At 43.5% G+C, this 15,112-nt stretch overlaps 1 protein-coding gene across 3 annotated transcripts in view; it reads right to left on the reverse strand.

Annotated features, from left to right (window-relative positions):
* Positions 1–14,862, reverse strand: part of LOC105279805 (protein apterous) — a 33,635-nt gene extending 18,773 nt beyond the window's left edge. The window contains exons 1-3 of one of the 3 annotated variants that reach the window (XM_011339843.3): positions 14,205–14,862; positions 3,005–3,293; positions 2,341–2,722 (exon numbers count right to left, since the gene is read on the reverse strand). In XM_011339843.3, coding sequence (XP_011338145.1) covers positions 2,341–2,722; positions 3,005–3,293; positions 14,205–14,252 — 719 coding nt within the window. In that variant the 5' untranslated portion in view covers positions 14,253–14,862. Of the gene's footprint in view, positions 1–2,340; positions 2,723–3,004; positions 3,297–14,204 lie in introns of all 3 variants that reach the window. The other 2 variants (XM_020031831.2, XM_011339842.3) reach the window with 2 other exon arrangements.
* Positions 14,863–15,112: the final 250 nt, after the last annotated feature.

Below are 15,112 nucleotides of genomic sequence, written 5' to 3' on the forward strand. Positions count from 1 at the left end.
AGTTGGAAGAGTGAATAAATCGTTATTACTGTTATCATGACTGAAAGATCGAGAACTTGAGAAACGAGAGAATAAGTATGTAAGTTCAATGAATCCAGCAATCAGCTTCGAATCTATCCATCATTCGAACCTTATTATATGTTTATTCATATCACACTGTTAAGATCTTACATCGGCCGCTTAACGAACCGAATCACCGAAAGTGACGAGCACTGGCTAATTCAGTTCCCTCGAACTGAATGCACTCTGCGACGCTCGTCCTTCTTCCTTCTTCGCCGTCGGACGCGATGAGCACGCGTCCAATAAAACCAGCTGCTTATCCTAGGATCTTGGGTTCACCCTCTAAGATCGGCTAATGCGATTTTGGAGGTGCAGCGCGAGAAAGGGAGGATGTAAAAGAGAGGCAGTTCCCGAAATTGCGACGGAACCAGCGGGCGAGTTATGTTCGTTCGCGACGATTTTAAGATGATAAGGCATTAAGGAGACACCGATGAAGTCACATAATTGATGAGTTCGTGGCGTGGCGACGCCACAACGGCGGCCGCTGAAGTTAAATCTATTCGACGCAGAAAGATGTGTTCCTTCTTCGACAAACGTATGTAACTTATAATATAAGTGACAAAATTAGTATATTAACAATATTTCTAAGATCGCTACACAAAATGTGTTAAATCGAACTATAATTGATTCATAAATGCATAAAAGCAGATATTAATTCTGATTAAAAAGAAATCAATTTCCGAGTAAATAACCGAGTAAATAACTTTGCCAGAATCAAGATGGTTGAAGAAACTGGCGAGTTGCTAACAATTGTTGGAAAGAAGAAGTCACTGAGAAGCGATGATCGAATTGCGCCCCAGATGACGTCGGTGCGATGCACGTGTACGTCCATCCACCGCTCTCGCGAAATGTAGATCGCCAGTGATTTACTTATCAACAATCGACGCTCCGCCGGAGGTAAATGGTCGAGTCGTGACCATTAGTCCGTGGACCATGTACGCACGGGCCGGGGTCCGTACCTACGTAGCGACAACGTGCGCGAATCGGCACCGTGTGAGGCCCGACTCGAGATCCGACACGACGACGTCGGGCCCTCCACTACGGCCCTGCATAATAACGTGTCTCGGGCATCTATAAGCATAGTGCACAAAGTGCGCGGTCAGTCTTCACTTTCTTCATATTCAGTTATCTAACATCTTCGGAAAACGGAGTTGCTTTCACCGTGTGTAGGCCGACCTCGTAAATATTAATTAAAGGCTGAGGGGCTTAGCTAATCTATCTTCTATCTTTCCTTCAAAAACGTATATAGATAGGTACATGCTTCTTTCTTTCTCTTTCTCTCTCTCTTTCTTTCTCTCATAAACTAAAAGTATGCTTTGAACGCATTGCTTTATGGTGCTGGAATTTTTATGAAAAATCCAAGCACCTCTGAAAAATTTCAAACCTCGATTTTTACGTCAGATGTTTCGAGCATTTCCATTTTTTCAAGCAGCGTTCAGAAGGAATTCGTTCGAGGATTGCGCTTTGCGTTTGTCCTTCATGATTAAGGATGGTGCTTTACCGGCGCAATTTGTGAGCGCTATTTGCGAGCCTTCGTGGTGACCGAAATCGCGAGTGCACGCTCACGGGCTCTTCACTTGTGAGTTACGCAAGAAACGGTGCATTTTCAGAGCGACTCTGCAAATCGGCCCTGGAATCGCAGAAATTGCTGCGCGCTTGACTTGCTCGCGTGAGCAGAACGGCTATTCTCGGCGGCTCGTAACGAATGGCAGCCTCGTCACGTCGAAATAGGACGAAATTGGACATCGACAAGATCGCTCGCGAGTGGAATCAAGATTTTCACGATACGTTAATCTTCTCTTAAAAATATACACCAATAAAAAGTTCTTTCCTTAATATCTGAAATTTCTTAGCTGATTTCCGCGTAATTCTTTATTTTATCCAATATTCGGTTGCACTGATATTCACTAACGTCGTTTATTAAATACTTTTTCTTTTAATCATGTTATAATCAGAAGGATTATGCAATGCGGAGAAAATTAGTCATCAAGATGCAGACTTGTTTCATCGGACGGAACTGAAAGTTCGTTCGAATTTTATTATTTCAATACAAGATAAAATTCAAATATTATATGCAAAATTTACATTAAAATTACGTTAAATTTTAAAAGTTAAGAATTTAATAATAATCTCAAAATATTTTTCAAGAAGCTTTATTATTCTTTCATTGTCGAACACTTCTGTAAAATCGATTCTTCTTTACGAAAACAATTACAATGTCAATTCCGAACGAGCTCTCAACCCCATAAAATGCGATATCTAAGATATGCATTCACTCACAAATAGTAGTCCTTCTTGCAGTAGATGTTTCCGTCTCGGCTGTAGCAGGTGCCTTGTCCGTCGAGGCCCTGACGACAATGCGAGCACTGCAGGCACGCGGCATGCCACCTCCTATCAACGGCCTGAAGGTAGAACCTGTCGGATATCCTGAGACCACATCCCGCGCAAACCACCCCGGGTACGTCGTCGGACTGCGCGGGTGGCGTGGGCGGCGGTTCCAGCTTCGGTACCGCGTGCAGGTGATCCGTGGTTCGCTGCGTCTGCGAGTGCAAATGGGGATGGTGGTGGTGATGATGATGGGGATGGTGATGTGCGGTCTGCGACGGCATGCTCAGGTCACTGGCGTTCTCGTAATTTCCACTGCCTCTGTAGTCTTGACCTGCTGCGAAATGTGTCAAGATAATTCGTCGTCACAATTTATGTTCCGATAAATTACTAGCCTTATCGGTTCCTCTTTAATATAACAAGATATTTAATTCAAAAATTTCCTGTTATAATAAATATATAATTTCAAAAAGAGATTTATTCTAAAGAAATCTATTAAAGTAAAAGAAAAGAACTCATCAAATTGTTATTATTTTAAAAGTTATCTTTAATAGATTCTAATGACCCTAATCCCATTCTTCTTCCCCTCAGCCGCTATGTTCAGGTAATAGAATGATACCTGCAGGAGAGTCGTAGTCTCTCGAGTCGTAAGGGGTGGTCGAACTGTCATAACAGTTGTTGTTGGTGCCGCAGTGGGTCTGATGCAGGGGCGTATGATGAGGTCCATGATGATGGGCTGCAGGAGGGCTGCACGGTAGAGTGGTAGGTCGCGCGGCATCGCCCATCGACGCGGGCAGGCAAGGGCTTAGGTCCCGCGCCTGGTCCACTGCTCCGGGTCCCCCCGTGCTACCAGGTCCCCCTTGGCGCCCCACAGACAAGCCGCTGCCACGCTCCTGCGAGCCGGGCGGCTGCTGGAACAAATCGATGTATCGACACTTTAGCAGGCGCGTCGAATTGACGGTGTTTGCGCGTTTCGTCAAGCTAGACTTGGAAATTGGGTAATGCGAATGTTTCTTATGTTACATTCGGCGAGAAATCCATTCATGGCTTTTCTTGAGAGAGAAATCAAAGGTAGATAAAAAGATTATTCCTACGTATGTGCAATATTTCCTTTCATAAATTTGTAATATAATTTGATATATATTGCCATTATAGCTAAAACCACAGCTTACGATTTCTCATTGATCGGAACGTATTCAAAATGGCCACGAGAAAAGATTGATGAATAGATTCTTAACATAATAAGCTTATCACTGAAAAGAGTATCAGAACGAGAATAGGGAAAACATTGAGCAGGTAAAGAGAATTGAAAATACGAGGAAAATGCAGGCGTACCGAACGTAGAATTTCCGCACAGACAAAGTATAGTCAAAGATAAGCGAAAGAAAATACATTAAGAGGATTAAAACAGGGGGAAAAAAAGTGAAAAAACGGGCCAAGAGATCATAACGGATCGAAGAAGACAATCGACAGGACGAAAACACTAAACAAGCGAGAAGGAAGGAGAATTAAAGGGACCAACAGAACGATGGGAGAAGAGAGGAGGACGAGAACCAGCAGCAGGTTGGCAGGCAGGACAAAGGATGACGGGGCACGGGGTAGCCGGGTAGAAGGTGGACCGATCGCGGACGAGGCACACGGTGAAGGGGGAAGGGAACGCGGAGGTGAAGTGACGACGGGCCGCAACCGCCGCCGCCGCTGTCACCAGAGGGAAGAAACTCGCAGAGAGAAAGAGCGGCACACCGGCGATGGTAGCCGGTCGGCCGCTGATGGATGTCGCAAGACGCACGGCGCGCCCGCGCGTATGTGCGCGACCCTATAAGGGGGCCCCGAAGGCGACCAATCCGAGCCACCGCCGTGTTTCAAGTGTTCAACGCGCCCGCCGCGCTGCCGCGTAGACATAAATTACGAGCTGCCTTCTCGTCGTCTCTCCCCCTCGCTCCCCCTCACCCTCTCCCGTTTCGTCTCTTTCTCCTTCCCCCCTTACCCCCTTCTTCGGTGTCTTTTTCGACTTATTTGTCGATTTATTTAATTCAATGCGCCTTGCATCAATTCTTCTGAGCTGTTCAGTTCTTTTCCTCTTAACAACGTTCTCGCGAATTACTGTGTCGTTGTCGTTATGCATTATGTGCTCTTTGTCTTATTTTCTTTGTATATTTGTTATAATTTTTGCGTGTCCAAAAGAGATTATAATCCGTAATTTCTCTATGTGTCTAAGGACTGATATATAAATCCCAAAGTAAAATCTCTTTTCTCCCTCTTGCTTTCTGTCGCGCGAAACGTACATGCGTCCTGGAAAACCGATGCTGTGCTTTATGACACGGATACCGGTATTTGCTACGCCGCGACTACAGTGGTCCGTTTGAGATCGCGATGGGATTGCAGGACAAGAATAACTTCAACCAGATTATTACTCATCTGTGACAATGCCGAATCATATTTAAAAGACAGTATAATTTCAAGACATTATCCAAAGCTAAAGAAAAAAAGAAAAATTGGAATAAACAAAATGCAACATGATTGTAATAATTTTTCCGGCGCATCTCACACATATTTTTTTAAATAATAATTTGTAAATAAATTACGAAAGATACAACAGATTATTTTCGATAACTATTCGAAAATGTTATGACATAAAAACACAGATATATCTCCGAAACCTTAGATTTTTTGACCGATCTCTTCCCGCGAAATCTCAGAACTCGCCAACGATTCGATCCATAAATCCCGCCGCGCAGAAAGTGATCGAAATCGCTAATCCTGCCCCGACTTTACTTAACTTCGCCGATTTTATTCCAGCGGTCTTCCGTGACGCGACGTAATCTTTACGTTGCGCACGTTGTTGATTCTTATGTAACGAATCGGGTCGACGAAGGCATCGCAGGAATGCGCGTTCCTCAAAGTGTCTCCCGCATTGTACTATCTCCCCATAATGAATCGCCATCGCGTGCGGTAACAGGCTCATTAAGCCGCGCGCGCAGCCTAATCGCGAATGATTCGCGAGTCATTGGATTATTCGTAATTTTGCGGAAACGCAGCGGAAATAGATTCACCTGCCGACGTAACTCATTTCTGATTTACATCGCTGCCGCCTTGAATAAAACAGCAAACAGGATAAAAAAACGCTACGACAATACTGCTTATGGACTCGCAATTTCGCGAAAACGATACCGAAGAATCCTGCAGATCCGCTGAACCGAATCCGGAAGAAGAATCTGAGACCGATCGCGAGTCGACGAAACAATACGGGAAAACGCAGCGGAGATGTGATCGGCTGATAAATTTCTCACGGGAGCAGCGAGCGAGCGCGATCGATCCTCGAGATCCTTATCCATCTCGAGAGCGGTCCGGCTGCGAACTCTCGCAGACTGCAAAGAGACTTTCACCGGCGGCGAAGCTTGCACAAGAGCGTGCGCCCGCCTTCTCTCTCCTTGTTTTTCTCTTTCTTCTTCTCTTTTTTTTGCCCTCTTCCCTCCTCTCATTTTCGCGAAACTGCGGCGTAAATAACGTGCGCGGAATCCGCGGCCACGGGATGCCGGCACGGAAACGAGTAGAATGCCACCAGAAATGTCGCTCGGGCTGCCGGCAGAGAGTGCGTCGCGTCTCCTACCTGCGCGCGGATCCGCTTGTTTCCTTTCTTTTTCCGCGTGTAATCGCGACCGCGCGAGTGCTAACCCCGCGCGACGATAATTGAAAAACTTCGAGAGCGCGAGTTCCATCGGAGTGCCGCGGAAAAATGTAGAGTAACGCGTTTAACATGAACCGATGATGCAACCGCGCGAACGTAGAACGCGAATTTGAAGAACGTGGAGAGAGACATTATTATGCAATTTATATCATGCGTATAATTTTCTAAAGCTTCATTGCGAGACTACTATTTTTTAGACAAGAGTTAAGTACTCGGATATTATTAAATTTAGGAAAAATCACGGAGCAAGAGATAGAAACATGAAAAACTAGCTATATTTTTTAGTAAAAATTAAATCTTTAATTAATTTTACGTTCGTTATTTTCGTTATTTTTATGCTTCGAATTTTAGACGCGGCGATGTAAGCAGAATTATACCGCCTCAACTGTTCAAACGTAGAGGATTTTATCAGGTTTCCGTCATTTCTGATCGAAAGAGCGTTCGCTGGTTCCGGGTATAAATAATGATCAACAACGTAGTCAACAATGTTAACGAACATCGCGCCGTGGCGGGGCTTGAAAAATAGTGCCGTCGCGGCGGCCGCACACGGTGATTTGTTTGAAAATGCGAGAACCGAACGCAATCCTACCACGGAAAAGCATGCACGATAACCTTACGTCACGACCTGCCGAGATACAGCGTTATCGCAGTAAATTGTAACTCGGCTCTCTTTTTCAGCGCTCGGCCCGAAAAAGAAACCCGGTCGAGCGCGACTAAGTCAGTGAAACTTTTTTCAGCATCAAATTTCGTCCACGAGACAACGACTACTTCGTCGACTGGATAAAAAATTATCTCCGGATAACTCGTCCTCGATACCGTGGCGTCAAACGTCGTCTTCGTGGCATCTTGAGCGTCCCCCGCTCAACGCCAACAACGCAAGCCTCTCTCTGTACAATACGAGCCTCAAGGAAAATGACGACGCGTTTTGATACTGTAATCGAGAACGGTTTTGATATCGGTATCGAAAGAACTTCCAGTAGTCCTGGAACATCCTGTTGTTCAGCATAAGTCGGGGATGGGAGACATTCATGACCATTCCGTAAAGACAAACGATCGTCTTTGCGAAAAGTATTAGTTGTAGGCAAAGAGAAGTGGCACTTTTCTCCGATAGGTCTTCCCAATGAAAAATCGGTTAGTTATTCCCAAGAAAAGCGTTAGAAACGGGAGATTTGTTCTCACTGTTCGGCCTAGTCCTCAGTGGCTCATGCACGCGAACAGCGGCACGTGCACTGGTGGTGCGCGTATCAGCTTCCCTTGCTCGGCCAACGATAGCGATAACGACAAACAGCCTCGTCCATCGCGCTGACCGCGTTTTTCTCTGTCTTTCTCTGCCAGGCTCTCATTCTCTCTCTTTCTCGTTCTCTGAAAACGCGTGGGCGACGCTTAACACCGCGGAGTGCCGATAAACTGGCCGGCTATCTGTACTTCTCCGGGTTGCCGTTGCGGGCTACCAATCGGTCGGGCTCGAGAGAGCGCCCAGCGCGGTCAGAAATATTGAATAGTGCGCTACCGCAACCGTCGGGGATATACAGGGTGTCGCGAAATGGCCAGCGCGTAGTAGAAGATCAGACGAGATGAGACTCATGGTCGGACGAGGAGAGAAACGTTAAGACTTGGCCACTTTATCCTGTCCGATGTTATCAGTAGTTGCTGAGTAGATTCCCCGCTAGTCGACTATGCAACTGGCGGATCTTATGGGATCTTATACAGAATATAGGATAGAGCTTTATGTTCCTCCTTAACAGGGCATATAGACGTACGATGCGGAATAAAACTTTTCAAATTTCTCTTGACACTTTTCTGATACTTCCAAACTTGCGTGTCATTATTCACGAAATTAATGAAACGTAGATTTTCAGTTTGCAATTTTTTCCTTGTAAGCTTGCAGACACATGGCAATGAACAGGCACGACAATTTGGACAAGTTGGACAACAGTAGCGCGCGAATTTAATGCGCGCCACGAGAGTCCAATTTATTTCGACAATTTTCAGCGGACATATCGGCCGCGTATCGCAGGTGCTCCCTTTGATACTATTTCTTAAGCCAAAGCGAGAATGTTGTCTCTTTAGAACACTGATGTCTGAACGACGTCGCAAATTAGTCGGTTCGTTGATTCGCGCCGCATCGCGCTCCACTTTGATGCGTATTATTAGACCGCCCCGAAGAGAGTATCGATGGGGTACATTGCTCGAGTCTAGTTTTGCATTCTACTAATTTTATACTCAAAATATCTCAAATTAAAAAATCGATTAACGGTTCCAACAGATTATATTCGTTTGTCAAATATTGAAATTGAAGTCAACTGTTTTGTTGATTTGTTTTGTTTTTTCTTTTTAATAAGAACGTTTAGTGAAACTCCTGATTTTACTAAATGCAAGCGCACAGAAGTGTGCAAAGATATAGATTTTAAATGCAACTTAATATGTAATAATACGCACATTAGTGCAAATAAAGATATGACTACGCAATTAATGCACTTATTTTTGTTTGTTTGCGTTGTGCTTAATCGTCACATTGTTCGTTCTTTATTCTCCATCCCCATTTGCAGCCGGTAAAAATAGCCGCGAGCATCGCGTAAATCACGGGCGTAAGAAATGAATACATAAATCCCGACTGTATTCTCAAAGCTTCCAGTGACTAAAACATGAAACGTCTGAAAAATAGTCTCGAAGTTCCGACATGCCTCTTCTCCGCCCCGTTCATCCTACCCGATTGCTCTAATAAACGGAGTTCTGTAATACGTTGGAAGCTGTGGGTGTCGCATACCGGGGAGGCCAAGAATCGCGACCTGACCCCTGGGAGATTAGCGGTCCGTCCCCCTTCGGGTGGGCATCATCCTGCCTTTCACATTCCGCGAGACTCACCCGTCAGCTAGGGCTGCTCATATCAATTCAATTATTGAACTTAGCAGAGGACACCAGTTGGAGAGGAGTGCACTTTACTCTCCCGCAACAACGAGCAAGCTTTTTCCGGAATTAAATCTCTCTCCAAATCTTGATAATCGATCTTCAAGATCGTTGAATGGAACAAAATTCGTTTCTTGAAAAATACGAAGATGAGACATTTTTTAAAATATGAATTCAAGAGTTCTATTATCATTTCTTTCCCGCTCGCTTGTGATTGCGCTTGCATCAGTTGCAGAATGTAGCTTGTACTGAATGTTATTAGGGAATTGCTATAAAATGAGCATTTAATGTTAAATTCTAGAATCTTTTGTAGATGCGGAGGTAGTTGTACTTTACATACGTCTAGTGCTCCGTTCAATTTTAACATCTTTATTGGCAGCGCGAATTTGCGTGCGACTCATCGACGCCATTCAATGCGCGCTTGCATGCTAAATGATTTCGACACGCGAGCACCGTGCCCTCCAAAAACCTCGCTTCCCTCTGATCGGGATAAATTAAGCACGATGCGTGACATGACGCTCGACGAGGAAGAACTGCGTGATAACCACATTAGCGACTTCGTGGCCGCAACAATTTTTAATCCATCGAAGAGTGCATTTCGAGTGAATTTTCTCTTAAAAGAGATTTAAGTTTAATCAAAATCTGTCGAAGAATAAAAATTTTTTCACATTCACGTGATGCTTAATTCGCATAATTTTCTACATGGATTGACTTGAAAATTATCGCTGCCTCAGAATTATTAAAACAAACGATATTTTTTATTTATTCTTTTTACTTTATTATATTTCTGATATTAATAATTAATCACAGACAATTTTCTTTCCTAGCATTATCACTTCTCGACGGCGTTCGCTTCACTTTATTTTCATTTATTGCAGCGAATCTCCATCGGGATCGCGTTCAAAATGAGAAATTCTGTCGCATTGGAAAATCGAGTTGAGTGAACATTTTCGTGCGCGCGAGCGCGGAAATATTCGGACCGATGTTTTAATAAGTGAGCGGATGTGGATTTTATATTTATCGCCCGCGTTGATACTGCATGCACGAAATAACTCGCCGGCGAGCGTGAATAGCATTCACTTGATATAACTGAACTTATAAAAGCGACCTGCTCGCGAGTTGTCATCTCCCGCTATTGTTGCGATTTGCTCTTCTGCGATCTCAATTACGTTAATTTAAAATAATATTATATTTTAATTTGAAATTATAAACCTCTCTCTCTCGATATCTGAATTAACAGTATGTTTTACTGTACACTTAACAATATGTTAAGAGATATCGATAACGACGAGAGATACCCGCGCCATTTTTGTGAAATCAGAAAAGTCTGATCGCACAGTCACGTCGCATCAAAATCAAGAGAGTCTGTAATTAGACACTAATTAATGTTAATATATCAACAGATTTAACTTCACTGCTTCTTTAGCATGAGCTTCGTGTTTAGACTTCGCTTAATGGCGATTTTATTTTAATCGAATTTTCATAAGCCTTCTGAATTCTCTATTCATTGCTCACTGCGAATGAATATCCCTGACTACTCGTGAACGCATTTCTTCCCGCCACCCCATGTATTCGTTTATGAAATAACGGGCGATTGATAACGTCAACACAAGTGCAGCGATGAAGACGACCAGGTTGGGGCCTCGAGTGCAAAGTTAAACGTCGAGGGTTCGGCCGCGACGGTGACTGCCGCGACGGATATAATCACGACGCGTAATAAATTGCACTCGTCACAAACCGCGCTCTATCGCCAGACAGCAAGTTCGCAGCAAGATCGCCTTATCTCGTCGAAGCTATAGAATCGTCCTCTCTCTCTTCTTTCCCTTCCTCTTCTCCCGTATCTCTTTCTCTCCCCGGCGAGTAGACGCGAAAAGTACGCAACATGTTCGCGATGTGAGACTAAACGACGCCGAATCGAATGATATCTGCTCTATTTGTTTCCTCCGATAAAAGTGCCGCAACGCTGTGGATCAGATGCGGTGGAGGAACCGCAGCTTCGTTGACGTCTGTCATATTCCGCGAATACGCAAATATGACGAGACGCGCTTATCCTTTCTCGTACAGCGCACAATGCTCGTTGTAAGCTCGACACAGTTTCAAATTCTTAGATCTTAGACTGAGCAGCATCGTATTTCTCTGTTTATATTAAAGAAGACGATCCCCCGAATGAACGAAATAAACGCGATGGACTTGTGCGTAACGTGGGCTGGAAACCAGTCCCTACAAGTCCCATACTTTAGCCTCGATTAATGGCCAACGGGAATGGATCTGTCCATTTAAATTCTCCTGTACCCATTGCGCGTTAATCTTTTTATATACATTGAATGAACATAGATTTATTTCGAGCGGGAATTCCTGACAGAAGATGAGTGAGGTATATGTATAACAAACTTGAGATAAATTTTCACAAGAGTAAGTTTTCACAGAATTTGACAGTGTATTAATTATGCTAATAGATTCTATAACAGAACGAAAATAAGAGAGACCTTTAAAGGCCGTGTCCATCGGTAACTTAGTAGCAAACAACTTCAATATCTTTCGCATACATTATTTTCGAGTGTTACCACTCTCGAGCATTTAATCAGCTAAATTCCAATAGAAATTTTGCAACGCGGATTTATTTCTGTTATTTCTACTATTTCTGCGTGAGCTTAATTTGCACGTGTAATTACACGGCAAAATGACAAGCAGTGAAGTGCATAATAATAATAATAATGCGTAAGACGCTAGAAAGAGGACGAAAAATTTTCGGGGATCCCCGAAACAACGTAAACACTTTTATACGGATTGGAGATTGATTAATGACAGGCCGTATAATGCAATTAAACGCGGAGAGACTGTCACGTTACCGTCCGTTAGCGCAATGTTACTTTACGCTCGGCTTCTTCCATCGGCGCACGCGTGATTAATGCGACGGTTTAATTAATCGACGACAAGGGACAATCAATTACGTTTGTTTACAAGCACTGCTCGTTACTTACGGCGGCCTCGACCGGTTGATTAAGAGCAAATTAATGTTACTCGAAGGTGGACCGTGTTATCACACCTGACTACGTAATCCCTTCTTACTTTCAACTATCGAATAATTATCGGATTGCCTATTGACTTCTCACCGAACATTAGTTCGTTATCCCGATCGCCATCCGTTTCGCTCGATATTAATTCAGTCACACGGAATGATTAACATGAGATTTTTCATGTTTCGTCGTTAAAGATACATTTTTAATATGAATTATTAAGCTCATTCTTGTAAACTTGCTACTGGAGTTTATTTGCAAGACAACCTGGTTTCCAGATTGAGATCTCGTCGTGAATTTCGACGAACTTGACTCAGATATTAATTATCATATATAGTGCTTTTGCTGTCAGTGAATTAGTCATGCTTGCGATATTCACAAACTGAAGAATTTGTGTTTACCACATTTTATTGTGAGTGACGTAAACTGACATTTTATGTTAATGTAATCGAGAAAAAAAAACAGAAAGATCTAAGTTCTGATTTAAATTATAGCTCGCCGTTAATTAAGTTATTTGCCAAACTTGTAATATATCAGATAGTTTCTACTGTTGCAAATTTCTCTCTTTTTCTCTCCCTTTTATAATTTTATGAAATAGAGAATGTAGGATGTTTTTTGCACCGAACGCTGTTCTAAAATACTTTTTATTAAATCAGTCGCGCACTTTTCGTATGTATGTACATAAGATGAATTCAATCTAGATCCGTTCCGTCGCACTTTCGACTCAAGCTGACGTACTCTTCGATTCTGCAGCGACGGCCAAGTTCTCTAAGTTTACAATAAATCCCGAATGAAATCCCAAAAGATGATAACTATAATTTTTGATATTGTAGATATGAGAGGACATGTCGTGTGTGAATTTAATATTTCCATGATCACGAACATAAGCACAAAGATCATTTAGTGTCCATATCATCGATATTCACCAAACTAAACTCGCACAGCAGCATATTTTTACGCGATATTGGAATTGTAGTTCTGTTTTTGCATAATTGTGTGAAACTAATTTCATCAAACAAATTGTCGATCTCGCTGCGAGCAGTTTCACTGTAATCAATTTCGGAAGTAATATTTCATGAATTTTTCGATTAAGACAGACTATAAACATCAACGATATCAATTTTGCTGATTTAGTCATTGAATATCAATTCAGCGGTTTCGTAAACTCGTGGTATTAATAATATTTTAAAGAGCGGTTGCGTGATATCTAAAACGGTATTAAGCTTGGAAAGCTGATTTTCAGTAACAAGTTTGACAAGAGGAGCAAAATAGATATATAACATAATAGAAATATATAGACATAAATACATCCCCTGCGTAGAATTTAATTGATGATTTTCGCTTGAATATAATGATTTCCGATTGAATATAACAAAACCAGATCTTGGCCGATATTATAATTTGTTCAGAGTTCGTTGCCCGTAGAGTTGTAAACAATAAAGCTGCACCAATTCCACTAGTAATTAGTTGATAGCAAATGTCATTGAAGAGTTATTAGTTTACGAGATAATTAGGATTACGAATGCACAAGTTGGAAAATGAAAGAAAATGCACGGTTTTATATGTGTACTATGTTTTTCATTAATTAAGTTTTATTAATTTTTTAGAATAAAATATATTAGTATCATTTAAATGTCAGTTTTTTTGTTATATATGTGCATGCTCATACGCAATCTCACGTATATCTTTGACATAAAAGTTTTTAGAGTTTTAGAGTTCTAATAAAAGTATTGATATCATCATATGGGAATTTGAGAGAAACAAAAAATTAGACGCCAGGAAAAATATATATTTTATTAATGAGTAATTTAAAGAAACTTGTACTTATATTTGATCTCGCAGTGTTAACGCATTTTCGTTTTATTTCTAGCAATATATATGTTAAATCCTCACGATTCATTATCAGAATTAAGCCTAATTATCCGAACTGGTCGAATCACGTTATGTGAACCAAATCCTACTACTCAAACAAGAGAAGATCTCTCGAAGATCTCTCAGAAACTGCTTTCCAAAAATTCATTCGTATACGTGAAAGGACAAGTAGTTTCACATTCACCATATTGAATTCGATAGGGAGAAATATTCGCGCGCGGAGATGCTATCGCTCGCTATCACAAAATCCGAGCGAGGAGCTTCCGCCCTAGCGGGGTGTACCAGCTGGTGCGCGACGGCCAATGGGCAACGCAGACAACGGGGATGACACTCACCCAGTGCATGCCGGTGGTAGGAGGGGCGCGCTCCTCATACACTCCCATCAGGGTGGCTGCTGTCGCGGGGTAGTTCCCGCCGAGGGTGCGCGACGCCGATGCTGCTCGGGGGGGAGTCCCGAGGGATCCGCTTGCCGATAACGCGGAGATGGCGTCCGCTGTGGCTCGGGCCCTCTCTTCCTTCCACCTCTACCGTCGTCACTCCTCGTCCTTCTCCTCCCGTGCGCGTTACTACCCCCGCAACACTCCCGATATATCACGACACTAACGGGAGAGGGTGAGAATCCCTCCGTGACACCTTCGTGGATAGATAGAGGGAGCGTGCCCTCACAAGTGCATCTTGCGCCTTAATGAAATCAGCGGCAGTCTGCGAACTGTCATACGCGACCAACACCCACGTCACTTCACAGATTAGCACTTAGGCCCGTTAACTGTCATCGGTATCGTCATCGACAATCCAGGATTCGGTGATTCGCGGTCTATGCTCCGTCATATCGCCCCGGCGCACTGCGATAAATTAACGATGGCAAGCATCGCCGAACCGAGCGTTCGCGCACCCGCACTGAACAATCCCACCGTTCACAACCCGCGAGCCTGTCAGCCCTCTCTGACAGGGAGTATCACCACCCCACTCGTAACTGTTTCTTCACCCACGGAGGAACGTCCAATGTACGCGGGGGGCGATCTTCCGGGTCCGTGCGCTCCGCAAGGAAGACGCGGCGACGGAGCGAGAACGGAGCTCGTTGCACGAGAGGGACGACTCGGTTGCACCAAGGTAAATGCGGACGATTCCGACGAGCCGGAGCCGCGATACGGAGTGAGGGTACCGGCGAGATCGCATCCAGTCTCGAGCGTTTGGTAGCGCCGTCTGGTGACGGAACTGCGATAAGCGGCAACGCCGCGAAATG

Source organism: Ooceraea biroi, chromosome 7, assembly GCF_003672135.1.
Source record: "Ooceraea biroi isolate clonal line C1 chromosome 7, Obir_v5.4, whole genome shotgun sequence".
NCBI lineage: Eukaryota > Metazoa > Arthropoda > Insecta > Hymenoptera > Formicidae > Ooceraea > Ooceraea biroi.